Below are 27,265 nucleotides of genomic sequence, written 5' to 3'. Positions count from 1 at the left end.
AGACATCTGAGTTTCAGACTTCATGTCCTTCAGAAAATGTATGCAAAACTGTTATTGTGGCAACTTTCTAAAGAAGTCTCCTATTACTTCTTTGACTTTGCCTTTGATTCTTCCACAAAGGTTGGGAGTCATTATTTTTTATCACAGTCAGACAAGGTATACACAGTGAAGTGTCTATAACTACTTGGCGGGGGATGGGGGCTGTCTGTGGATGAAAGTAATTTACCCTGTTTGCTCACTTTTAGCAATTTAGCTTTGAAGAAATAGTATGCATTTGTAAGAGATAATCTGGAATACCTGGGCTACTGTGTGTTTGGGTGACACAAACGTAAAATACATTATTGTTTCAATGATTATTTTTTATCACTATCAGACATCTGAGGTGTGTACAGTAAACAATGGGGCTGCAAATGTTGGATATGGGGTCTACCTGTGGATAAGAATGGCTGACTCTTGCTGTATGACTACCATACATTTGTGTAATACAATTTAGAATACTTGACTGTCACCATGTTTTATATCACAATTGGCCTTTTGAGGTGTATACAGTCAATTGGTTGTAACTGATAGAAAAGGCATTGGTAGATTACACACATTAGTTTGAATGGCATTTAAACAAGAATGTGAATCCAAAAGACCATGAGAATATAAGCATAATCCCCTCCCAAAAAGTGTATGTAAGGGGCTCATGGTTTGAAAACCAACCAGACCCCAAGGTCCAATTAATCTTTCACTATAGCCAGTGTTGTCACAAATCATCAACCCCTTTTTTCCATTTTGTACATTGAGTTGGGGTGTTGTGTTAATTGTCATCATCTCTCCTGATTCAATGCCACACTGCTGTCTTCTTCAACACTCATGCCTGACTGTCACAGATCTTCTCGCAAACACTCCATCCACCTCTTTGCACAATCCTTCCACCTCTTTGCTGGATGATCTTGTTTCCTCTTGCCTTCCTCTCCTGATAAGGTTTGCTAATGGTAAATTGGATGTGCACAAGCTCCAGGTTGTCAACCTGTCTCATTAGCCTGCAAATGAAATTTTGCTTTATGAATACACACACACTGCAGATTTTAGTGCTTCCATGTAGTGCATTGAGCCTAAATGTGCTAGGCATTAAAACCCTGCACAGATGTGGTATTTTCAATGGTATTGAACCGTGTCTCCATGATGATAATGAATAAATTGATGCATTCCTAGGTAAGCAGCGTCTACAGTGATTAGAGTTTTTGTTGGGGCACCTAGCACTGACCAGCAATGCCTGTATGTTTTCTGGATTCTGTTTTGTAAAGTTGAAAGTTTTAAGGTCTGAAGTTGCCTAAAAGAAGGCATTATATGGATAGATAAGGTTTTAGCCACTATATGACAGGTGAAGATCTTCCCTGGCAAAGTAGATGGGACTGCCTACAATCTCCTACCAGGATGCTATATTGGACCCCCCCCCCCGATTGACAGCAGGAACTAAGTCACTTTTTGAAGTCATTAATCATTTGTTCATATTGTGGCATCATTCTCTGTGGTGGTAAAATGCTGTCCAAAGCTAGGTTCATACCTTTCTCAGTCATGTATTTAAAGAGTTTGAGCATATCTCTCTTCATGTAGTCCAGTGAGGCATGTCTCAAGTCTTAGCCTCCCATGTCTTCTATGAATGTGTTGTATGTGTAATTGTGGAGCAAAAAATTTGAGTGTATGTGTGATGTAGCAAATCCAAGTAACTGACAGGCAACTAATTTCGGCCCTCTCCTTACTCATTTTGGGGAATGGTCCATCAGTGTGTCTTAATATGAAGCCACCTATGACTAGGATGTTGGATTGTGTATGTAAAGGTTTGCCTTGTGGGCTTTTGAGTTGAGTTGATTTTTCACATATGGTAGTCTGCTCCTTGTAAAATGTATGGTTTACTGGAAAATGCTTGAGGATTACGGTCACTGTACATTTGAAGTATACTTCATTATGAGAAACAAACTTCTATTTGAGTTTTTTCTGCATTCATCACTATTCCATATTGAAAAGGGTGGATTTGTATTCTTTGTTAAGAATTTAAAAAATATATATAATGCTGAAAAATACTGACCCATAATAATTCATCAGGAGGGCATGTTTAAGTATGATGGAACAGTTAATAAACATGGTGTGGGTGTCCTAATTGAAGCTGTGAGTGAGTGTTCTACATTTTGCTTATTTGTTCCAGTTTGTGTTGCGGTAGGGAGTGTTCTGCATTTCAAGGTAGAAGGCCGAGAGCTATAGCAGACACCAAAAAACTGAGTTACACACTTCATATTCTTCACAAAATGGATGTTAATGCAATTCCTGTTATTCTAGCAACATTTTATAATACCAGGATTTAAAATCTGTCATTTATTTTGGGATCAACTATAGTTATATACGGTATACCAACAACTGGTCGAAAGCACCAGCTGTTGAAAGGAAAATAAGCCAGTACAACTAATCGAAACACAGCTGATAGCATGTAATCAGTGTAAGATCGTGGTACAGAGGGGATTAAGGAACTTGCCCTTTCTCCACTCTTGTGATATTGGAACTGGTAAATATGATTAACATGTTGAATTTTTTTTGTTTTGGTTTTGTTTGACTGGTAATCAACAAGTTGTGTTCTATCACTTGCTGTTCTATATTGTGAATTTTCAATGAAGGGTTGTGCACCCTTATATATATATATATATATATATATATATATATATATATATATATACATATATGTATATATTTTGTATTTTTATCAAGCTGACAAACTCATTGTGATTCAAAATCATATTATTTGGGTGTTTTATAGTTTTATAAAATTAGAGCAAAAATTAATGCTATTTACATTAAAGAAGTAGTATTTTCTGACATTTTATGTTATGACAATGTATGCATATTTTAAATGTCCTCAAAATCATGCCTAATTTATGGGGCGTGGCCAAGGATGAACACAGGATAGCAGCAGATTTCTTCAGCTCCACCAATTTCATTACACTGATAGGAATTAATTACTTAAAAAATTAATTTTTGAAGTAATTTTCTTTCTAAATATGTTTGTTTTATATAGTTCTTGAACTATATCTAAAAAAGAAAGGAAATGTTAACAATATTCCTGTCAGAAATCACTTTGGAAATTTTCCTGTCAGTTTATCAGTCTGAAATGACTTCCAGTAAGACAAATTCTCAAGACTCCAGCATCAAGAAAGAACTTCAGTCTCTGATAACTATAATCCAGCAACTTACTGCTAAGATGGATAAAATGGATACTAAAATTGATACCTTCATAGAAAAGACTACAAAACAAATAGACTTGTTACATATAGACCTGCAACAACAGAAGATCCAGATGACAGGCATAGAAGAAGCTGTGAATGACATGAAAAATAGAATCCAAGAAGAGGAAATCAACATTGAGTTTCTGCTGAAACAAAATACACATTTACAAACAAAGCTGGATGACCTGGAAAATAGATCTAGGCATAACATTAGGATTTTGGACTGCCAGAAAATATTGAAGGTAACAATATTACTTTTTTAACAACATGGCTCCTAAAACTTTAGACTTACCAGAAGCATTCTCTTTTGGTATCGAAGAGCACATAGATCTATAGCTAATACTAACTCTAACAAAAACTATCCTAGATCAGTTATAGTTAGATTTCTATCATCTTTGATAAAGAGATGGTTCTTAAATCTGCTTGGGCTAAAGCTCCTGTTAAGATTAATGAGACAACTGTGCTTTGACAATGACTATTCTTCCTTGGTAATAGCTAAAAGAAAAGTTTTCTGCCACTAATAAGGGAGCTTAAAAGCACAGTTTAAAACATACCTTCTGTTTCCTGCCAAGCTAAAATCTTCCTTCCTGATGGTCCTAAAATTTTTGATGACTTAGACTCTGCTTTACTGTTTATCAAAGATTTTGGATAAAATAGAGGAAATGGAATGGGCTAGTCCTTCATTAAAGAGACTGGCAACTGAAACTTCGTGGAAGACTTCAGAGAAGAAGAAGAGACTAAAAACAAATGATTTGTTCTATGTTTTTTTTCTTTTTTCTCTCATCATTTTACTTCATTATTAATCTTTTTAAATATAGTTCCTGCATTTCCAGAAAGCCACAAATATTCTTAAAAAAATTTAATCAAAGTTATTATCTGTGTGCAAAGAAATGTTTTGTTTCATAACCAGTTAAAATATCTGAGGAACTAATAACAAGCTATTATTCAATTTGTTTCTCTTTCTGAAAAAGAGAAGTAAGGTCAGTAATTTGATACATTTTTTTTTCTTTTTTTCTCCTTTTCTTCTTTTCTTTGTTTAAACAATGACATTCTATTTAGATTATGTAGTGGGTAAAGGGTGGGGAGGGCAGGAGAGAAGAGTAATGAAAATATGATAAATGGAATAATAACATATTTATTCCTTGTAAAAAGTTTATATGTTCTTCAAATGCTATTCCTAATTATACTTTCTTGATTATACTGCTTATGCTTATTTGTAAATAATCTGTCATGTTTTAACTAATAATAATTAGAACTAAATAATAGTAAATAATATGTTTTATTTTTAACTCTATTAATATAAACAGTAAGTAATATTCCATTGTATATACTTCTTATAGCTTTCTCTTACATTTTTTTTTTATTTCTGCTTTACACTCTTTAATTTTCTACTCTCTTTTTCTTTTCTTTATTTTTTCTCTTTATTTTTTTTTCATATTAATATATAGAAATGCTTTTGATCATATAGACACAGTAAATAATAAGATTTGCATAAAAATTGAGTTGGGACAAAAATATTGAGGTTTATTACTTATTAATAACTTTGGGCTTAATTTCACTTACATAGAGGCTGTAATAACCTGTAAAATACATCACGAAGGTTTTGTCATGTTTAGATGCATTTACACTGCTAAATGAATGTTTGTCACTAGTTTTTAATAAGTTTCCCGCCAAAATGTTAAGGGAGACAATCTGGGATGTGGGCTACCTCATGAACAGTGTCCTCGAGTTGTTTCAAAAGCTTCAACTCTCAGAATTCTCACAGAGAAGCTGAAAGTAGTCAATTTGACCTTTGACCCAGATATCACACTGACACATTGCAGATTCAGGAAGAACACTCTACCAGGAAGTAGAACTGATGCAAATGCGACTATGTGAAGGAAAATGAACTCTTTAACATCTAAATGTGAGTTATTTTATATACTTACTTAAATATCTATGTTATAATTCATAAAATATGTCAGTTATAATGATTTTAAATGATGCAGTTTCTTGTAGTAAGTAAATGTCTTATTTTAGAAGGCATAGAAAATGAAACATTTATTCAAGTGTTTTTGAAAATCTACTTGACTGCAGCATACTAATCTGTGTTAGAAACTTATGTTCCAAACATATACATTACTATAACTCATTTAATTCATCTGATTGACAAGCATAAATAACTTTATAACTCTATTCTGGAAGAAATTGTCATGTGATATATTTTAAAGCAGTAGTATAGACATACAAAATACAGATGGCTTTTTACAATAATGCAAGTGTTTCTGAGAATTTGCATAACTATGCAGTATGATTTATAACAATTTCTATAAATATAATATTGTATTCTATTGACAATAATGAGTACGAGTAAAATGCTCATATACAAGCAATTCAAGGTTTTTTTGAAGCTGTTGACTGCATTTACATGACAGAAAATAGATGTATCTTAATATATGTAATGTCTGAACCATATTAGCCAAAGTTTTTGATTTAAATGAATGTTAGAACTTATTTTTACATACTTTGAATAAATTAATATGTAAATATGCCTTTTTTTTTTTTCTTCTCTCTCTCTTTCTTTCACTCTCTCTCCCTCTTTCACGTCTTTTATTTCTCTCTCTCCTCTTGGTTCCTAATATCAAGATTATTTGAATGCTATTTGAATACAAGTGTATTATATTACATATATGTATATAGTAGCATGAATAGTTTTAAAAAAAAAAGTTTATTTTAGTTTATATGATGCTGTTTTATCAAATGTGTAGTCTTGTCTTGCTAGATAATTGAACTGAAAGCTGTTAATTTAAGTTAAATATAACCAGTATTAAATTGATAAGGTGGTAGTTGAGGTACTGCTGCTTAGGGTAGGGGGTTAACTTGAGTGGTAAATACTACTCTAAGTTGGAGTTTTAACTCAGGCTGGATGCAAGGTTTAATCCTTACATTATTTTCACTTGTTCATTGTTATATGTATATAGTTTTGACATCCACAATATATTTTGTACACTCATTGTCACTACAAACAAAATTGAATCCTATACAAAATCCCATAAGAGATTCAATAAATACAGCTATATTTAAAGGTACACCTAAAGGAGGAGATGTAACATTACTTATGTTGTTATTTGTTATTTTGATCATAAGATTCTTAAGTTTTAAAAATGCCAAATGACATCTTTAAAAGGAATTTCTTTAAACATTAATGGATTGAATAATCCGTGTAAAAGGGCAAGCCTAATAAGATACATTAATTTACATAAGGCCAACTTAATCTTCCTGCAAGAAACCCATCTCTTGAAAAAAGAGATTGATAAACTCGCCACAAACAAATATACAGTATTGGTTAGTTCAGAGCACACTCAGAAAAAAAGAGGAGTAGCTATTTTATGGAATAAAAGTATGCCCATTCCTAAAACCATTAAGTCTTATCAGGATGACAAAGAAATGTTTTGTATGGTTACAATACAAATTAATGGGAAGACTTACACTTTAATTAATGTATATTGGATACCTGGAATTGGTATTAATACAGTGAAACATCATCTTGATAAGATCATATCATTCTCTATAGGAGATATTATTTTAGCTGGTGACTTTAATTGTATACTACATGAAAGTGATACTACCACTATAGGAAAAAGAAGAATTACATCTAATGCAAAACATTTAAATGATTTTGCTAATTCTTATCATTTGAATGATATTAATAAGCAGATAGATTCAAAATCATTACCATACACCTTTTTTTCTAACAGATACAAAACTTATTCAAAAATAGATAGGGTCTTTATTTCTAACCAGATGGTAACAGATTTAATTAATTCCAAAATCATTTCATGTCCTATATCTGATCATAATTAAATTGTTTTTGAATTCATGATAAAACATACTCATAATGTTCAGATCAAAATGATACCAGCATACTTAACTCAACTAAAAGACTATAAAGAATATATACTTTCAGAAGTAAAACATTTTTAGACATAAATAATACTGAAGTCTCCATTGTCTATGTTTGGGATGCCTTAAAATCATATCTATATGGACAAAGTATCAGATGGTATAATAAAAAAGGAAATCTTGTGATAAGGAATTGTTAGATATTCAAAGTAAATTAGACTCTTATAAACATAATAATAAAGAAAATATTATGGACAAGAAAGTTATTGAAGAAATAAACAAACTAAATGAGAAATACAAAGAAATTTTAACTCATAAAGTTAAAATAACTTTAGAAATACAAGTTTTGTCTTATTCAATAAGCCCCAAATACTTACATAGACTTAAAATAAAAACAAAAGGTTGAATAAACAAAACCATATCAAAGAAATCTTTTCTCTAAGGAAAAAGAAGAATGTTTCTAGTATACCAGAAATACTAGATGAATTTAGAAATCACTTTCACAAAATTAACCATAATAACATTAACATGGAACCTAAAGATAAAATAAAGGAGTTTATAGCCACAAACATGAATAAAAGCTTAATAAACAACAGATTAAACTATTGGACAAAAGTATTTCATATACAGAGGTTATTACACAAATAAATAAGCTTAAATCAAACAAAGCACCGGGTAATGATGGTATTATACCAGAGATATATAAAATCCTTTCTAAAAGTACATATTCATTAATAAATAAGGTTTTATTTTGGCCCAAACTGAGTTAATAACCCCCCCCCATCTTGGCAATATACATTTATTTCGCCAATTTTAAAACCTAATAAAGATCCAACTAGATGTACTTCATATCGGCCCATCTCATTACTTAATGTTGATTATAAAATGTTTATGAGTATTTTTGCTGATAGATTGAAGACAATCATCCCGGCATTATAGATATAGATCAGACAGGCTTCATTGTAAATAGAAATACTTTTGATAATATAAGAAGAACTTTAACATTAATTGATTTTGTAAATAGGAAAAAGAAAGATTTAACACTTATTAGTCTTGATATAAGTTCAGCATTTGATTCAGTAAGTTGGGACTATCTGTTTACCTTACTGAAGTGCACAAACTTTTCAGATGCATTTGTAAATCTAATTGAGCATTTATACAAATGAACATTGGCTTATATTAAGGTAGGAACATATGTTTCACAAAAATACCCATTTTAAAGGTACAAAACAAGGATGTCCACTTTCTCCACTATTATTCACTTTAGTAATGGAGCCTTGGGCTAATTTGATCAGAAACAGTACTGACATAGAGGGTTTTGAAATAGATGAAAATACAACATCAAAATTCAACTTTTGCAGATGATGTTCTAATTACATCAGCAGGATCTAATTCTTCTATGCAGTCTCTATTTGATAAAATGATGAATTTTAAAAGTATTTCTGGTTTAATATTCAATGAAAAAAACTAAAATACTACCTATATATATATATACAAAAAATATTCTCATTAGTGATTTTACTAAATATGTACCCAATTCAGGTCAGATAACTTATTTAGGTATAATACTATCTAAAGATATTAAATCTATTATATATAATAATTATAATACCTGTTTTCTTAATATACAAAATCTTTTTAATACCAGGAATAATATATTTTTACAATGGAGGAGAGACTTACAATTATTAAAATGATAATATTCCCAAAATTTTATACTTAATACAATCAATAATACTTCCACCTACAAAATAATTATCAAGAAACTGAATACACTAATGTTAAATTTCCTATGGGCACCTAATAGACCTAGGATTGCATTAAAGAAACATACTAATAGCTGGTCTCAAGGGGGTATTTCTTTCCAGACTTTAATTTATATACTATCTCTTCTATTGTAAAAGTTATTACTTTATTAATAGATCAGTCACATGTCATAAAATGGAAAGATTATTGGGAGCTAATTAGTATGCACTTCATGAAAATCTCCTTAACACATAAAAATATGATTGTAAATAACTCCATGTTATGGTTACTAAAGGAATTTTGTACTTCACCTATTACACCTAAACATATGGTTTGTTACCCATTAAATATTATTATTAGCTATCGTAACTTTATATTCATGCACCCTAAGTATAGGGAATGGAATTTTATTATATTCCTATAATGTATACTCAGGGTATGCTTTTGTCATCTACTTCTGAAGGAACTCATTTAGCTATAGATAATGATCTAAAGTACTGGTATCAGTTGATATCTGATAATAAAGTTAAAAATCTAGATTTCTTAAAACAAGAATTTGATCTAAGAGAAACTTGCTGGTTAGAGGTTCAGACCTTTAGACAACATCTCATTAATAAAATAGATCTAATGTCTATAACAGTTAAAGAATCTATTCCAACACTGATTGATTACTTGATATTAAATTTACAACATAACGTTTCTGATAAAGGTAAACTTTCATACATACATAAAATTATCAGACAAGAAACTTTTTACAGTGTAGATACATACTGGAATTATTTCACTTCTATTAATGGGGACCCACCAAGTCAACAAGATAAACAATATATATTGGAATCTGCCTATAGAACTACGTCTTCCATTGTCTGGAGACTTTATACATGGAAATTGTGACATAGATCTTTTTATACACCTTTGATGATGAATAAAATAAATAATAAAGATAATCTATGTAAGAGATGTAATGTAGAAATTAATGCTGACTGGGCTCATATGTTTTATGACTGTATAAAATTGAAAGAATACTGGAAGTCAATTAATGAATTTTGCAGGCTCTTTTTACAGATAATTTCATTATTTCTAAATCTCTTATATTATTCAACACACCTGTACCTCAAAGTGTTAAAAGGTTAAGCTTCCCTTGTTATGGTCTATTCTAGCAGTGGCTAGGAAAATAATAACCAGAAATTGGATTTCAGATACACCTCCTTCGTTCAATGAATTTAAAAATGTTATGAATATAGTGTGCCATATGGAAATAAACACAATTAGGTCAAGAACAACTAGAAAAACATCTTATTATATTGTATGGGATAATTTAAAAAATTTGTTAAAAAAATCCTAATTTCAATAGCATGGTATTTTAGTTTAATTAATTGATCTGATTGTAGTGGATGTCTTTGTAAATACTTTAGTTGTTTTGTTGAATGTTATAATTATATCTATTTTAATTACTTGTATAAAATTGTTATGATATTTCTCTTGTATGTTAAAACAATAAACCTGTTTTGAAAAAAAAAATCATGCCTAATTTCAGATTCTCTTGTCAGTTTTCTCTAAACAGCACTAAACTGAATAAAACAAATTGAGTTATCAAGGGGTCTTGTCTGGGAAATTTCTCAAGAATATCTTGAAGCAGTATAGAAATATTCTCATTTGAAATGGGGTGAAATTCAAGTTAAAATTGTCTTTGTAAGCTGACATAATGTTATAGAGTTTCATAGAGTTGCAAGGTAATGGATGGCGCTAACATCTAGTGTTCTAGTACATTTTCCACACTGATATATTCAATATGTTAGGCTTCAGCAATACATGATGTCAGTATTTCCATATATGGTCCTTTGTCTATAGTCTTTCTGCATTTGGTCTTTTGGCATTATGAACTTAGCAGCTCTCCCTTTGAACTATTGTGTGTTGAATAAACAAAGAATAGGTAATTTCTTTCTTGTTATATTCATTGTGTGCTGTATACAGTATATTATCTATGCCTTGTATAACAGTGTTTATGCATATGTTATATTGATTGCCTTATGACCCAAGTCATACCTTAAAAAGGTAACCAAGTCTAAGTACGTCAATAATCATCATCAACTTCATTTTTTCCCATTTTTGTACATGGAGTCAGGGTGTCATGTCAAATGATACTATCTGTCTTGATTCAGTGTCACTCTCCTGTCTTCTTCAACACTGACTGTCACAGATCTTCTCTCATAATCCATTTACCTCTTTGCTGGATGCTCCCATTTCCACTTTCCTTCTTCCTGTCTGTCCTAAATCTTCTTCAGCAGGTTGTTTTCTGCTTTCCTGCATATGTGCCCACACCACTGTAACCTGTTCTCTTTGACCTTTTCTGCAGTTGCAGCCGCTTTGGCTTCTGCTGTTTTGTCCTCATTTCTTTGTCTGTCCTACAGTGTGCATCCTACCACCTGTCTCAGGCACTTCATCTCCATCATGTCTAGCTTCCTCAACTGCTCAGACTTTACTGCCCAAGTTTTTATACCATACAGCTTTACTGGTTGCCCCACTGTTTTGTGTGCCTTACTTTTCAGCTTCTTTGGCATTCGTCTGTCATCCATTACACCTGACACTATGTACCAGTTGGCTGCAGCTCCTCAAATTTTAGCTTTGACCTCTTCATTCAGACTTACCTTCTCCTCAACTACCTCTTCCAGATATTTAAAGCTGTTAACATGCTCCACTATCTTCCCTTTTATCTCAGTTCTCAGCTTCTTCTGATTCCCACCATTTGCTGAAATTACCACTGTCTTATCTGTACTCAGTTTCATCCCACGTGCCTTCACTTTTGGATCCATCCCCCTATCCTTTGCTGAAGTCCTTGCTCAGAATCTGCCTGTAATGCTGCATCGTCTGAATACACCAACTTTGCTTATATGTCCCCTCTGACCTATTTGCTAATGTAGTCCATCACCTTCATGAACAGCAGTGGGCTCAGAGATGAACCCTGATCCACACCCACTCCCACTGGGAACCCTTCTCTGAGACTGAACATCATTCATACTTGAGTCATTGGGTTGCACATAGCTTGCACTAATTCTACCAATGTTTCTGGGACTTCAAGCCACCACAGGAGTGCCCAAATCAGCTTTCTTGAGACCTTCTCATATGCTTTCTCCAAGTCCAGGAATGCTCATTTGGACTATTTCCACATCCCTATCTTCTTCTCAATTTATCTGTCTCAATGCAAACATTAGGTCAGTTGCACTACATCCTGATCTGAATCCAAACTGCTCATCTCCCATCTTACATTCTGTGCATTTGCTTATCAATCACTCTCTCCAGAACTTTCTTGCAATGTGACATCACTATACTGCCCAACATTGTGAATGTCCCCTTATGCTTATTCTCCAGTCATCTGATTTATGCCTTTTTCTCCACACTGCTATGAGTACCCTCAGGTACCATTTCCCCCTATCTCACCCAGCATCTGTGACACCATTGGAGCCTGGTGCTTCCCCTGACTTCATTTTCGTTTTCATACTTCTTCTATGGGGGGCTCCTCATTTTCTCACACTGTAGGCTGTGCCTGAGGCAGTTCAGCTTCTGTGGGGTTTCCTTCATTCAGAAGCTGCTGTAAGTGCTTCTTATATCAGCCAGTGATATCCTGTGAACTAGTGAGCAGGTCGTTGCTGGCATCCCTTATGAAGGGTGTCTGATGGCTATCTTCTTTATCTTTCTGTCTTTGCCTATCAACCTGATAGAGTTTCTTTGTGCTATCTACCAAGTCACATTCCAGAAGCTGGTAGAGTGCCTGTGATGCCTTGTTCTTTTCTACTGCAATGACATTCTTAGCCTGTAGTTAGTCAACCAGTATCCCTTCCTAGCTTGGTCCATCTTGTTTTATCTCTGACTTTTTCCTGGACTTCTGCATTCCACCACCAGTTCTCCGTATGCACCTTATTTCCATACCTGGCTCGGCCACATATCTGTTCTCTGTTCCTCACACATGCTGTTTGGGGTGCTGCCATTATTGTTCATCCCCACCTCCTTCCTCTCCTTCTTGAGGTGCTAGTGCCCAGAGTAATTATTTGAACTCTTGTACTTTCTTTCCAGTCAATGTCCAAGTCTTCAGTCTGGTCTCTGTTGACCTTACAGCTTTCTCTTACCACTGCTTACTGCTGAGTGTGGCAATCAGTGTTTTATAGTGTGGGCCAAATGGTCCATTGGGGTGACTTTATAATTGCTGATTCTACCCCAGTGCCCTTTCCTTACTAGAAGGAAGTAGACCTGAACTGCCACTCTTGTATGTGATCTTGTGACTGCATCTCTTTCTGAACCTGGTGCTGGCTACTATCAAGCCATTTTCCAGACAGAAGTCTAGAATGCCCTTTCCTTCTTTATTCCTGTTGCCCCACCCATGTGGACCCAGGCAGTCCTCATATTCTCCTCTGTCTATCACAATATGTGCAATCAGGTTACCCATTATCAACACCAGTTCATCTTGTCCTGCTTTATCTAGTAGGTTCTGCAACTGCTGTCCAAATGTACCATTTTTCTCACTATCACAACCCTGCTGTGGGGCATAGACTAAGATATAAATACTGCCCTATCATTAGGCTGGAGTCTGACTGCCATGAGTCTGTCACTAATTCTGAAGACTATGCCTCACCACAATTCCACCATTTCTAGCCTGTCCTTCTCTTGAGCAGCAGACTCTGGATTCCAAGCCAAGTGGCTTTGCTGCACTACCCTACCATCTTGTCTCTTGGATACATAGGATGTCCAGCTCTCTCATTACTTTCATGTCATCGACATCTAAGCACCATCCTGTCAGGGAACCTGCACTGAATGTAGCAATTCTAAGTTCTTGTTTGGCAAGTTTATTCATTTTACGTCCACTTTCACTCAACAGATCTATCCCAGTTAACCAAGCCAGGCAAGTAGATACCAGCCAACTACTAGCTTATTGACTTATGGCTGCTGAGCTTTGTTGTAGGCACACAATGGTGAATAAGGGCACATACACCCATCCCTCTGTTAGCATTAGTCACTGGCATAGGTTGGAGTAGGCTGGGTCCTCAACTTACTTATCACCGGCAACTACCCATGCCCATTTGGTGACATTAATCAGCAAGACCGAATCACCTAGAGCCATATTTTATGCCATCGAGTGGGTAGCCCTGCCATGGCAAACAGTCTGTGATATGTTTTCTCTTACCTTCAGGATGCTGTGTGCCACAGAAGATGCTCATAGTGGGTGATCTTTACTACTTTTCCCCTATAGGACACCATGTTGAGTCTGTCCTGCACCCTACAGCTACATTCTTTGATGAGTTTGAGATGGAAGCACTCAGCATGTTTTTGTAGGTGGGAGGATCCACACAAAGACACAGGGAGAACATGCAAACTCCAAACAGGAATTTGCCGGAGGTCAGGATCAAACCTTGTACTTTTAACTAAGTATGTAAATAAAATAAAATAATATAAATCTAGAAGCCCAGTCGGGACGACACCCATATATTTCTTGATGGTGGTATAAATGCCAGTACACATCTGTCAAATGTGAATTTTGCACCCTCTTGACCTATTCCCTCTGTGGAATGCAACTCCAGATAGTGGGTGCAGTTTAGATGTGGCATCCGAGCATGGATTAATAGCCACATTTAGAATTTCTTCTAATGTTATATTACCCTAGAACACTTCAATTTTTACATCACCCAAGCTTCCCAATTTATTTTTCTGGAGCAGCTAGAGGAAGATTAAGAGACATGAATGTGCAATTCCTGTTAAAATCTTTTTCTCCATGAATATTCAGCATAATGGCATAAAGGGATAAAGCCCTGATAAAAACACAGGTGACCTTGGTTTAATTAGTAGCTCAGGCATCTGAGGACCTTACAGACCGGGACGGGAATACCATTCATCTATGCAATCCCTGGTCCATAGAGACAAGTAACACTTGAATGTACCAGGGGAGTCTAGGGGATTGGGAGGAAATCAAGGGGTAGGTTATAAATGAAAAAAAAAATCCTCAGTGGAAGCAGTCAGCAGCATGAGTGCCCCCAAGCCCAGAGGTTTGAATCTGGCCCCAGCCTTAAAACAGAAGTAGTCCAGGGACTGTAAAGGTGGATGTAGATGCAGTGATGGATGGATTACTGTGGTAAGCAGAAGGGGAACCTTAAAGAATATGTATGCCCACACATTCAAAAAAAGTGTATACACACACACACACATATATATATATATATATATATATATATATATATATATATATATATATATATATGATTTTTTTCCACAAAAATGGATATATTGGAAAGTGAGATACTATTTCTAAAGAAGACTAGTTAATATGAATATAAAAATGATTTATGTTGGCAATAGTAAGGTACTATGTAGTGTGAATGTAAGTTAATATATGGTGTGAATTCTGAGTCCAGGGCCCCATGTTTGAGGAACTCCTACTGAGTGTATTTCTGAACAGGATGCCTTGTTAATTTCTTTCTGTAAAGCCTCTGTTTTTCAGATAATGTATTTATTTGTGACAGGTTGTTGTGAGGATGCCAAACAAATGAAGATGACTTATGAAAATTCAGTGACTTACAGTGACAAAGACCCCTTTTGCAGAACTAAAATCTGTACCGGTTTGTTTCCTTTTGTCTGGTGATGCTGGTGAGGAAGGGACTTATTATGGGCATTGGTGGTCTGATTGTGAAGGGGCAGTTTTGGAAATTCTAAAGATCAAGATTATTTGCATGGCTAGATCTCAACCAAGAAAAGCCAATTTGGTGCAGAGGGTTAAGGCTGTGAGCTTCTGTGGTACAGGGTTTGGTTCTCATAGTCCTCATTTAATTACTATGTGAGCTTGAATAAATCACTTAACCAGACAGTGCTTAGGGTAACTGGGAATATGAGCTATGAATCTCAATCACTGTCTGGACTACAAGACCATTAACTATCTATGAACCTAAGTCTAATGTTCTGAAAGATTTGCTTGACAGAATGTATGTATGACTCATTACACTTGAAATCAGTTACTAATTTCATTTTACTGTGGCTGAAGGTCATGACATATTCTAAGAAAGTTACTCTATAATTTATTTGTAAGAAAGGCACACCCAGTATAGAAATGGAAAAGATGTATTAGGTATGTATCCTTTACTGAGATGCTTTTTATTTTTTGAGGGGGTTATTTCACTTGTACCAGCACCTTACTACTGTGTCCATACTGTGTCCTGATAAGAGGAACTTATTGCCATGATTGTCAATGTGAAAAACAATGAAAAACAGAGGCTTATATTTTTGAACTGTAGGTGCTTTAGTAAACTGAAAAAAGCAAATAGTGAGCCTTTCGCTAGAATATGTTGAGTGTGAACAGGATTTACTTTGCATCAGCCACACTTCCAATGAAGAAAAATTAATATGTAGTTGATCATTATACTGACTGCCAGTACTAGGTAACTGAAATTAAATAACTATATGGCCAACATAAACCAAACGTTCAATAGTGGACCTAGGGAACTATTGTTCAATTAGTTGAACTATGACGGAAAGAAAGGTAATTGAGACAGTACAGGTTCTCAAGAAAATGGTAGGCAAAGATAAACAAAGTTGATAATTCTTATTTCTGTGACAATGTGATTAAGTCACTAATTTTATGGTATAAACATGACTTGGAAAACAACACTAATCAATTTTCAATTAATTTAAGGAAAATCTCTTTTGGAAAAACTGCCGATGTACCAGCCAAATTCTCTCTGCCATTGCAGGGCCACATGAAGCAGCTGGGTCTACTTTAGTTGACCGAAATGCCAGTTCGCCGACACGCAAAACACCAAGACCAAACAACCGAAAACACACAACACCGACAACTCACAAAACCGAACACCATTACACCGACACACAAAACGTAAACTACACATTACACATAATTACATATCCACTAACCTTAACCCAAACCCTAACCCTAAGGTCCGACACTACCGCACACTTACCCTACCCGCACCCTAACCCTAACTCACTTAACCCATCCCTAAACCTAAAGTCCGTCACTATCGCACACTTACCATACCTGCACCTTAACCCTAACTCACTTAACCCACCCTAAAACATAAAACCCGTCACTATCGCACACTCACCCTACCCACACCCTAACCCTAACTCACTTAACTCACCCCTAAACCTAAAGTCCGTCACTATCGCACACTTACCATACCTGCACCCTAACCCTAACTCACTTAAACCACCCTAAAACATAAAGCCCGTCACTATCAAACACTTACCTTACCCGAACCCTAAGTCTGACACTACCACACACTCACCTTTCCCACATCCTAACCCTAAATCCCTCACTATCGCACACTTACCTGTCTGCTCCCTAACCCTAAATCCCTCACTATCGCACACTTACCGAGTTGCACTCACACGTTTCCCATGTCGGTCTTTCGACTGTCGGGATTTCACCTTGTCGATCACCTTCGTTTTCGGTCGTTTGGTCTTGGTCTTCTGCATGTCGGTGAACTGGCGTTTCGGTCAACTAAAGTAGACCCGAAGCAGCTACTATGCAAAGACATGTGAGGAGGTCAAATTGGATGGAAAATCACCCACTTTGGGCTAAACATTTTGGGAGTGTAGTCCATCCTGAACAGGGTAGTGGAGGAAGTACGCAAGAAGAAAAAAGATATGGTAGTCTAGATTATGCCTAGATTCAGCCATGAAAGTCAGTGCACAACAACAATGACAAAAGTGAACAAAACATGTGTTTGGTTAATGTAGGATGAAATTTGTTTGATTAGGAAAGTATCCGACTGCTCTGCAGAATTTGGATGAGATGTCATTTGGAGTACTGTGTTCATTCTCAAAGATTCAAGCTTGAAAATAAAATAGACCTAATATGAATATGTACAGTGAGGAGTAGCCATCTTTGTAAATGCATTGGAGGAAGGTAAAACCAAACCAAAACAAAAAAAAAAACGAGAAATACATGGACTCATCATTAAATACATAAGACAGTATTAACATTTTTTACTTCTTTTAGCACAAATGAGACATTCTGAAAGTTCTGAAAATGTTTTCTTTATTCTAAGAGATAAATCAGGGTCCCCATTTTATTCTGAGACTAATAATTGCGAGCTCAGAATAATGAAAAAAAGTCTAAGAATGCAGGAGAATAGCAAATGTTAGACATCACTGTTTGCCTTTAAAGTTGTTTTTTTTTTCTTTTTGGAAGGGTGAAGCCCCTCCCTGTACCACTTGATATGGAGGACCAGCACCCATGTCATAGCTATATATACCACCTCTCAGATCACTATACCTCAGAGGCAAAGGAATACTCCAAGAAAAGGCAAGGTCAGATTTAATATGTGCAAGTCCATACTTTCATTCATTCACTATTGCTGTTCTAGAATTCACAGTATTAAGTCTTGGAATATCAAATGGTTATCGATGAAAAGCATTTAACACTTTATTATTTGTTTTACAAAGTGTTTGTGCCATTGTCAAACAGAAGTTCATCTTTTGATTTGTATTTCATTTTAATTTTCTACATTTGCTACTTTACCTATGTAAGGGATGAATATAGGTAATGTGAAAGATTATGCTAAGACATGCTTTCAATATAGAACACAGTGGCTAGAAGTCATATGATTTTAACTTAAGAGACCTTAAAGAAAAATGTGAATAGTCTGAGTATCCTAAAGAATGATAAGCCAGGAGGTGGCCTTATTGATGAACTAATAGGAAGTAGATGAATAGGATTGTCATAGAAAGTGTTACTGACCCTGGTATAGCTTAGACCTCAGGCATCAGCAGGACAGAATGATGGACAAGGTGTGTATTATTAAAGTCAGAGATATAACAGATGCTTAGCTACATGATGCATTCTTCAGTTGTCCAAGTAGTCTATTTACTAGTCTTAAAATAATATAATGAACTGTTAACAGCTCAGATAAAATGACAAGAACAAGTTTACTATACCACACAAACTCTTCCCACTCGTGTGTAAATGGCTTTGGTTTCTCCAACAGCTTCGATTGCTTTTTCATTGAAGAAGAAATATACTTTATCATCGTCTTGGTCATCAGTGTCAGGAATCTCAAAGGCGCTAACAAACCGGGGTTCTGTATAAACAAAAAGATGTAGAGAGAAACATCTTCACAAGTCTGTAAACAATAGCTACAAGATATTTTACTTTCTGTGATAAATTCTTTTCTCCTTACAAGAATACAAATTTCCTTTTTCCAGCTGATTCATAATTATGTTGATGATTTCTGGTAATGTCACTGTAGTAATGCCAATAATGAACATTTTTATGTATGTATGTATGTATGAATGTATGTATATCTTTACTTCACAAGATTGATTGTCAGGATGATCTTAAGAATAAGACCATCAAAAAATAAATAATCAAAGATGAATTACAGTGAATGATCTTTTATCTTCTTTATCTACATTGGCTCAGATAATCAGATGCTGTTGGTTCATTTGTGTATACTGTGCACCATAGTGGAACAGTGAAAAAGGTTTATATGTAACTACAGATGGTAACTCAAGTCAGCTCTCCAAGAAGAAAGACAGATGATTCCAACTGCTGCATATTAGCTAGGTGATGCTGTTTAGCAGGGCACATTATTTTACTGATTTAGCACTTGTTCAGGATGATTATAACACTATATCTCTACTCCAGTTCTCTGAATTACCAGTAAAAATTGGTTATTTTTGACATGCTTATGATTCACACATATCATGAGGACTTTGATAGGCAGCAAAATGTCAACAAAAGATGCAGACATGAAAAGCTTCTCAGTAATTCAGCTATGAAGAAAGAGGTTTTAATGTCATAGCCTAGAGCAGACATAACAAGAAAACAGAAAGACAATGCAATTTAGGTTTATGATCTATTGTAGCAAAAAATATCCTCATTATAGCACTGAACCTGTGATTCTGGATATTTTTCAAATCTGCAGTAAGACAACAGCTAGGCCAGTAGACTAAGATATATTCCACAGTGCTGCTGCAAAACCAAGATGGTTGGACTTCACTGTAGAATCCCAATAAATTCCTTAAGTATGCTTTTGTTACTACTTTAATTTCTGCAACTGTTTTCATCTTACCACCAGGCTAGGTGAGAGTTCTGCAGTTCATTTGTTCCTGCATGTGAAATTCAATTAGCTGATTCATTCTGCAGTGAAAGTCAAGTAGCAGGAAACAGACTAGCCTCTGGTCCTGCCAGACATCTTACACCCTTTCCCTGTGGCTGCTCTTTTGAGCTCCACTATGTACTGCCCCATGAGGGTAAGTATGCTTCCACACACTGAAAATCCTGCAGACTGCTGTGTGACTCACACATGCCAGGTAAGCTCGCAAGGCTGGAACACCAGTGGGTGGAGGACATAGTATTCCCACTAAGTGTCTCCCATTTGATGAGCCAGACCAGCATCCTCTATCAGGATGGGTGACCCTGCAATGGCCTCTTTGTCCCATCCTACTCTTACAGTTCACCTGAGATGTAGTCATGGCTTTATCCCTCTACAACATGCAGCCAGTCATCTCACTGCCGCTTGTCAAAAAATAGCCCGTGTTATTGTGCAGTTAACCTATATAAGTCAAAAAAGTAAATAAAAAAGCTAATAGAGGTGTTACCTTAGTAAAAAAATCTATGATGGTAAAAAAAAAAACACAGGAACTTGTATACAGATTTAAAGCTCATCAAAACAGCAACACTCTTTGGAAGTACTGATGACCCCAGCCGAATTCTCACTGCAATATAGATATAACTTAAAACAATAATCAGTTGTTGAAAATGTCTTAATATGTTATAAGTAGTTAGAACATATTCTTTGCACTAAATATCAAATAATTACCTAGTAATAGCTGCTCCTGTAGGTGACATTATTTTCAAATTCAAGCTTTTCATAATTGTACGTGTGATCAAATTATAACTTAATTTTGAATTAAAATGTTTTCTATCAATTCTGCAGCAGCTGCATGAGTTGTATGTAGGCAATGTATACAGAATGATGAGGCTGTAGAATGGAAACAACATATGGATAGATTTATAGCACAGGATGAAAGCCTAAGCTAATAATTCTGGTGATGTAGGCATGGATCGTAATGCATACTGTATAATGAATATACTTTTATGATACAATGAATTTTATCTACAGACAATGAGTGACTTTTTAACACAGTTCTATAGTCTGAATGACTCTTGTGTTGAAAATTCCTCAGCTAACTGACTGTAATAGAACTTATGAATTCATAGACACTGTGCAATGTCACATTTTTGACCCAATACTGTCTGACTGGAAATCAAGAATGAGTAGAATCATAACATGCAGAGAATTAATCTAATAATTTATGATCCTTTACCTCCCTTATTAATAATTTCAGCCCTCTACTGCGCTAAGCATAAACGGAATATTAACTATCAAATGAAGATCCATTTTTCATGCAAAAAATGGTGCATTAAACCATTGTCTTTAATACATCATCATATGTCATAGATAGTAAGTCAAAGATGTTGTAATCCTCCAATAATGGAAAGTATTTTCTATTTTTAATTAATGTGATTTTTTTTTTTTTTGCTAAAGTCTGATTTCATCACACTAAAATGACTGAACAACTGAATATATATTTTTATCCTGAGAAAAGGATCCCACACGACCCACATTGGAAATTAACGCTTAAACCCACTGTGGTTATAAGATTCTTCTCCAAGGTTGCTGAATAATGACATGTGTGAGTCTTTTGTCCTGTAGACATTTCATGTCTGGGTCCATGAATTTGTATAAGAACATGGCAGACACCTTACTAGGTCCTTCCTAAGTACTTATCTACTAATATTCTATGTTTTTAAATCTAATTATTGAAATAACTGAAAGCCACTTACATAGTTAAAACATTCCAAATGTCTACCAGTGCATGTCTGCAAGCAATACTCTATAATCTGACATATAACTATCCATTCAAGGTACAAATTTCCCCCCTTGCACTAGTCTTTTGTTTCATATCTACGTTTTCTGTTTGCCCCATGACTATCTTATTTGACAGTACTTTGTATATTTTCTGGGTTGCTGTACCACAAACTCAAGGGACTTCCGACTCATTAGACTCATCTGTACCTTGTAAGGCCATGCAACTTATCACAGGCAAACCTAAAAACAATGAAATGGGTGATCTACAACCTTGACCCTAACCAATTTAGTTTTGTGAAGGGTAGATCTTGTATATTCATTCTAGTACATTTCTTTGAAAGAAGCCTTAGAGAAGGCATACCTTGTCCACACTGGTTATCTAGGCCTAGCAAAGGCCTTTGGTACAATTTCCATAGTAGAATTGTAGACAAACTCACCCATGTAAATATCAGCATGTTACCTGCTGGACAGCCAAAGGATTACTGATAGAACATATACAGGAAAAGAAGGTGACATCTGTTTCAGAACATAGCATGAATAGTGGTGTCCCACAGGGTTCAGTGAGCTTCTCCACAACATAGTACCACTGGTGCAGTCTCACAGGTTTAACTGATTTATTCCAAAACTTAACATCACTAGTGATGTCTCACAGGGTTCAGTGATATACTTCACATCATAGCATCATCACTAGTAGCATCTCACAAGGGTTGCTGATCTATTCTACAACTTAACATCACTAGTGGTGTCCCACGTGGTTCAGTGACAAGTTCTGTAATGTAGCATCCCTACTGGTGTCCCACAAGTTTCAGTGATCTACTCCACAGCATAGCACCAATACTGGTGTTCCACAGGGTTCAGTGATCTTCTCTACAACATAGCATCATTAGCTGTGTCTCACGGGTTCGCTGATCTATTCCACAACTTAACACCTTCAGTGGTGGCCCAAAAAGTTTCAGTGATATGTTTCACAACATAGCATCACTAGTGGTGGCTCACAGTGTTCATTGGTGAGCCACTTCATATTTGGCATTTATTTCTGTGGCATGAAAACAGACATTTGATGGCATATGACAAACTAAACTAAACATTCAGGAAAAAGCTTTTTTGATGTCTTTAGTGTTAGCTGGGAACAGTAATTTGATGAAAGGTAAGTATGGCCATTTTTTTTCTGAGAACAAATATGTCTCTGTGACTTGTGTAAGCAGCAAATAGGAAAATCGTGACATACATGTATGTAGATAGATAGATATAGAGAGATAAATATCTAGATATAGTCATTAAAACATTCAGTTTACTATTTTATTCTCTTAAAAAGAATTGACTCATGTTCTGCCAATTCCTTGCTTTGTTGAAAGCTACATAGGATAAAATGAAACACAGCTGAAAGGTGGAAGTCATGAAGTTTCTCTATCACATCCAATGTTGTGTAACCTGTGAGTTAGTATATGTAGAAATGCAGAAGTATAAGGGCATATCATTCACATGTGGAATGTGTGTGGACTGTGCATGTTTGCAAATTACCTTGTTCTCCAAATTTTCTGTATATTCAGTGATATGGGGGTTAATTTTTATATGTCAAGCTCTGATGAAAATGGTTTTCAGCAAGATGATATTGAATACATATATATATATATATATATATATATATATATATATATATATATATATATATAAATGTTGCTTCTAAACCTCGAACCTCATACAACCGATCTTTATTTTTGTGAGACAAAATTCACAAAAGCTTAAACATCTGAACAGTGGATTTGTTCCAGGGTAAGTAAACAGTTGCAACCATGCCCTTTTCTCCACTGTAGTGTGATCCCAGTGTTGGTATATATAGTTGTGGGTGGTTGTGAGGGGGAGTAGCCCCTACCTAGGTGGGTTTTACTTACTTTGGTGTGTGTTTTGCGTAAGTCTGGGCAAGTGTTTACCCCTATGTGGGGGGGGGGGCTGCATCCCACACACCCTTGCTAATTATATATACTAACTCACAGATTACACAATCCATAGGTAAGGAGCATATTCCCCTTCCGTAGGGATTATTCTTTATTGTACCACTGTCGACCATCTGCATTGTCGATCAAAGTCAGTCAACCATACAGAGGTCGATCTTATCCACAATTGATCAGTCTCACAGAACTCATAATTGTGTATATATGTATATATATATATATATATATATATATATATATATATATATATATATAAAAATATATATATGTATAGATCCAACTGGATCATTTTCGGTCCAGCCCAGTGACTACAAAACATCTGAATACTTAGTATTCATTGTGATAATACAAAACATACAATGAAGAGAAATGAAGTAAAACATGATGCAATATTTTTACTTTTGGCAAAAGGATTATACAGCCAATATACAATCCACTTAAAGAAAAATAACAGGCTTATCAAGTTTCACAAAACACTGTAGTCAAATAGGACAATCATAATGTTAAATAATTAAAGTTATTTGTATTTCCATACCTTATGGATGCATTTCTGTGTATGTATGAAGGAAATGTAGAACAGTTTAAGGTACTGGAGTGATAGAATATACTGTTTTGATGAAACCATATACAGGATTTACAAAGCAACTATACAGAAGAAACATGAAGAAAAGGAAGAGCGAGAATGACAGAGAGAGAGAGAGGGAGAGAGTGAAAGAGAGGGAGAGAGTGAGATGGGATTTGGGGATATGGGGAGAATTTGAGGGAAAGGATTAAACAGCGCAACTTTATTGTGTGCTTGAATTATGTATTTTAAAGACATGACAGACTGTGGCAGAGTAATGAAAAAAAAAAGACCTTAAGTAATGCTTAGGGTATAGGTACAAATGGAATTTTTCATCTTCTTGGAGACAGTTATTACATTTCAGTCTGAATTCAGTGCATCTCTGCATGCTTTTCAGACAAATGGAAGAGAAATATGGGACAATGAATGAAAAGCTACACTCTGCAATGCATTATTTTGTGTTTGGAGTTTGGAGTGAAGGTCCTGAGAAGGAATCTATCAAAGCTAATAGTTTGATTATACCATATTAACTGGACAGCTAGGAAAGGGAAGGATACCAGTATTGGGAGTTTGACAAACCAAAAGCCTAGTAGCAAAAGTGATCACCATTTTAAATGTAGACATTTTGTTTTGCAAGGTTAATAGTGGTGGTGTTCTCTTCTACATGACTGAACAATAAGCCTGCATCTTCTTCTTCTTTCGGCTTTTCCCGGTTAGGGGTCGCCACAGCGGATCATCTGTCCGCTCATGATTGGCAGTGGAGTTTTACGGTGTTGAGTTGCCAGCCCGGTGCCCAACCTTCCACAGAAGGCATACACATGCACACACTCACACTTAGGGCCAATTTAGAGTGTCCAATCCACCTACTGCATGTCTTTGGGATGTGGGAGGAAACCGGAGCACCTGGAGGAAACCCACGCGACCACAGGGAGGACATGCAGACTCCGCACAGAAGGCACCCCAGCCGAGAATCGAACCAGAGAACCTCTTGCTGTGAGGTGACAATGCTAGCCAGTATAAGACAGCTAATTGCTTGTAGGAGTGAACATTTTTTCCCTTGATGCTGCTCCATTAGGAGCTTATAATCTAGTTGTGATTTGTCAGTTGCACATTTGCTTTCCTGTGAGAGAAACTGGGAAATCTTTTGTCATCCAGAAAAATAGTTTGTTAATTTTGGTCCTTGTTATATTAATTTCATGGCAAAAATCTAAATTTTGGTATATTGGTGAAGCCAAACACCAAACAGCGGAAGTAGCTTGAATCTGTAGTTTTTTTATAGTTGCTGTGTTGGATGCAGTTAGGGGACACTTATATTATATGTCTGTGTGATACAAATAGCTTTTGTTTATGTTTCATAGCTGGTGTTTTTCTGTACATGGCTGAAAACTAGGGGCAGGTCATCTTTATAGCTCTTTTTTAATCCAGGTGTTGAGAGATGACATTTATAAGTAAACAGTTACCAGTCAGTTTATCATGCTGCTGTTCTTTGGATTTTAACTTATTGAAAAATACGTGGTGATGGGGTTTGGCATAATGCTTAAGGTGCTTACCTCACAAACACAAGGCACAGGGTTTGATTCTAAGCTTTGAGAGAAAGTGGCTAGGCTTAAATGACCCACAAGGCATGGTTAATAAGGACTTTGTGAAATTGCTACATCCAAGAAATTCAACTGAACTAGCACAAGTAATGAAAATCTGTTTGTCCTACCACTGGGAATGGGGAGCTTACTTAAGACAGTTTTTTATTTCCTTTCTGACCAGTCCTGACATGAACCAGAAGTGAATCCTGACCTTTGCTATCTGTTATTATAGATAGATGAACTGCCTCTGATATTTGGTATGTGGTTCCAGTTGCTGATATACAAAAAAAAGGATTTAAGATGTATGTGCTTAAAGCAGATTTTCATGAGTTTCAAAACAGAAAATTTTAATAATAATGATTGCTTTTTTTTCATAAGTAAACAAACGTTATTCAATTAACAGCATCTGGGTAAAAACAACAATATAAGCCATACAGTCTACATGCATGGCATGTAAATTGATCATTCATTGGTAGCTGGCTGTTCAATAACTTCTGTCTACTTAAGTTGTCAGCTGTATAATACATACCAGCCAGGCTCAAACTGATGGTACCAGTTACCATTCACATTGTCAATTCTTGGTAGTTGTCTCTTGAAAAAACATTTGCTCCATAGTTCCCATTTCATATTTCTTCTGTTCATTCTGTGTCTCCTGCTTCCCTGCTTAACTGTGATATATTGTAAAATGTCTCCCCAGGATTCACGAAGCTTGCGCCAGGTCCAGGAGTAGCATTGGTCTCCCAACACCAAATATGGCCACCGAGCGATGCAGGTACAAGCTGTTTTCATGTGCACTACCTGTGTACGCTACACCGGCACAGCTCTCGGATCCCGTATGCTAATCACTCCATTTGCAGCAGTGTAGCATGCAAATTAGGGTAATCAGAGATCCAGGAAGTGGTGCAGGCATAGTGTAAGCGTGCAGAAATGTAAACTGTAAAAAACGGTTTCATTACTGCAAACATAAAATCGGAGCCATGTCAGCCGGCCAAACACATGTATTATGTTGTTAATATATGCCAATGGCTAAATATATAGCCAGTGGCATAAAAAAACATGTACAAAATGTAAAACCAACATTATTATCACGAAGTTTAAAGCATAGGGCAGTGGCGCGCAAACGTGATCGTAAGAAAAATAGAAAAAAGAAAATAAAACAGCAATGTAACACATATCGTGATTTCCCCGTGATAGTCAATGGCAGGCATGTTACACCACACCATGGTGCAAGGGTTGCTAAGGGGCTGTGTTAGTGTTATGCACAGTTTCTAGGAATTAGTAGGCAATCTAATGCAAATCAGAGTAGTTATACTGAATCACAGATTCCCTCCTGGTGTAAGGATGCACCTCACGGTGTAGTGTTATAACACCAAGGTGTGACCATGAGATGAAGATGACAACAAGAGAGGGG

General features: G+C 35.6%; 1 protein-coding gene across 1 annotated transcript in view; it reads right to left on the bottom strand.

The window, feature by feature from the left end:
• The window catches only part of SEMA3E (semaphorin 3E), a 949,587-nt gene that overhangs the window by 177,533 nt on the left and 744,789 nt on the right, over nt 1–27,265 (bottom strand). The window contains exon 7 of the mRNA XM_044088353.1: nt 18,822–18,964. Coding sequence (XP_043944288.1) covers nt 18,822–18,964 — 143 coding nt within the window. The remainder of the gene's footprint in view (nt 1–18,821; nt 18,965–27,265) is intronic.

Source organism: Protopterus annectens, chromosome 11.part0 (assembly GCF_019279795.1).
Source record: "Protopterus annectens isolate FY-2018-M chromosome 11.part0, PAN1.0, whole genome shotgun sequence".
Taxonomy (NCBI): Eukaryota; Metazoa; Chordata; order Ceratodontiformes; family Protopteridae; genus Protopterus; species Protopterus annectens.
The sequence above is the reverse complement of the archived record's forward strand: the minus strand, read 5'-3'. Positions and strand labels throughout refer to the sequence as shown.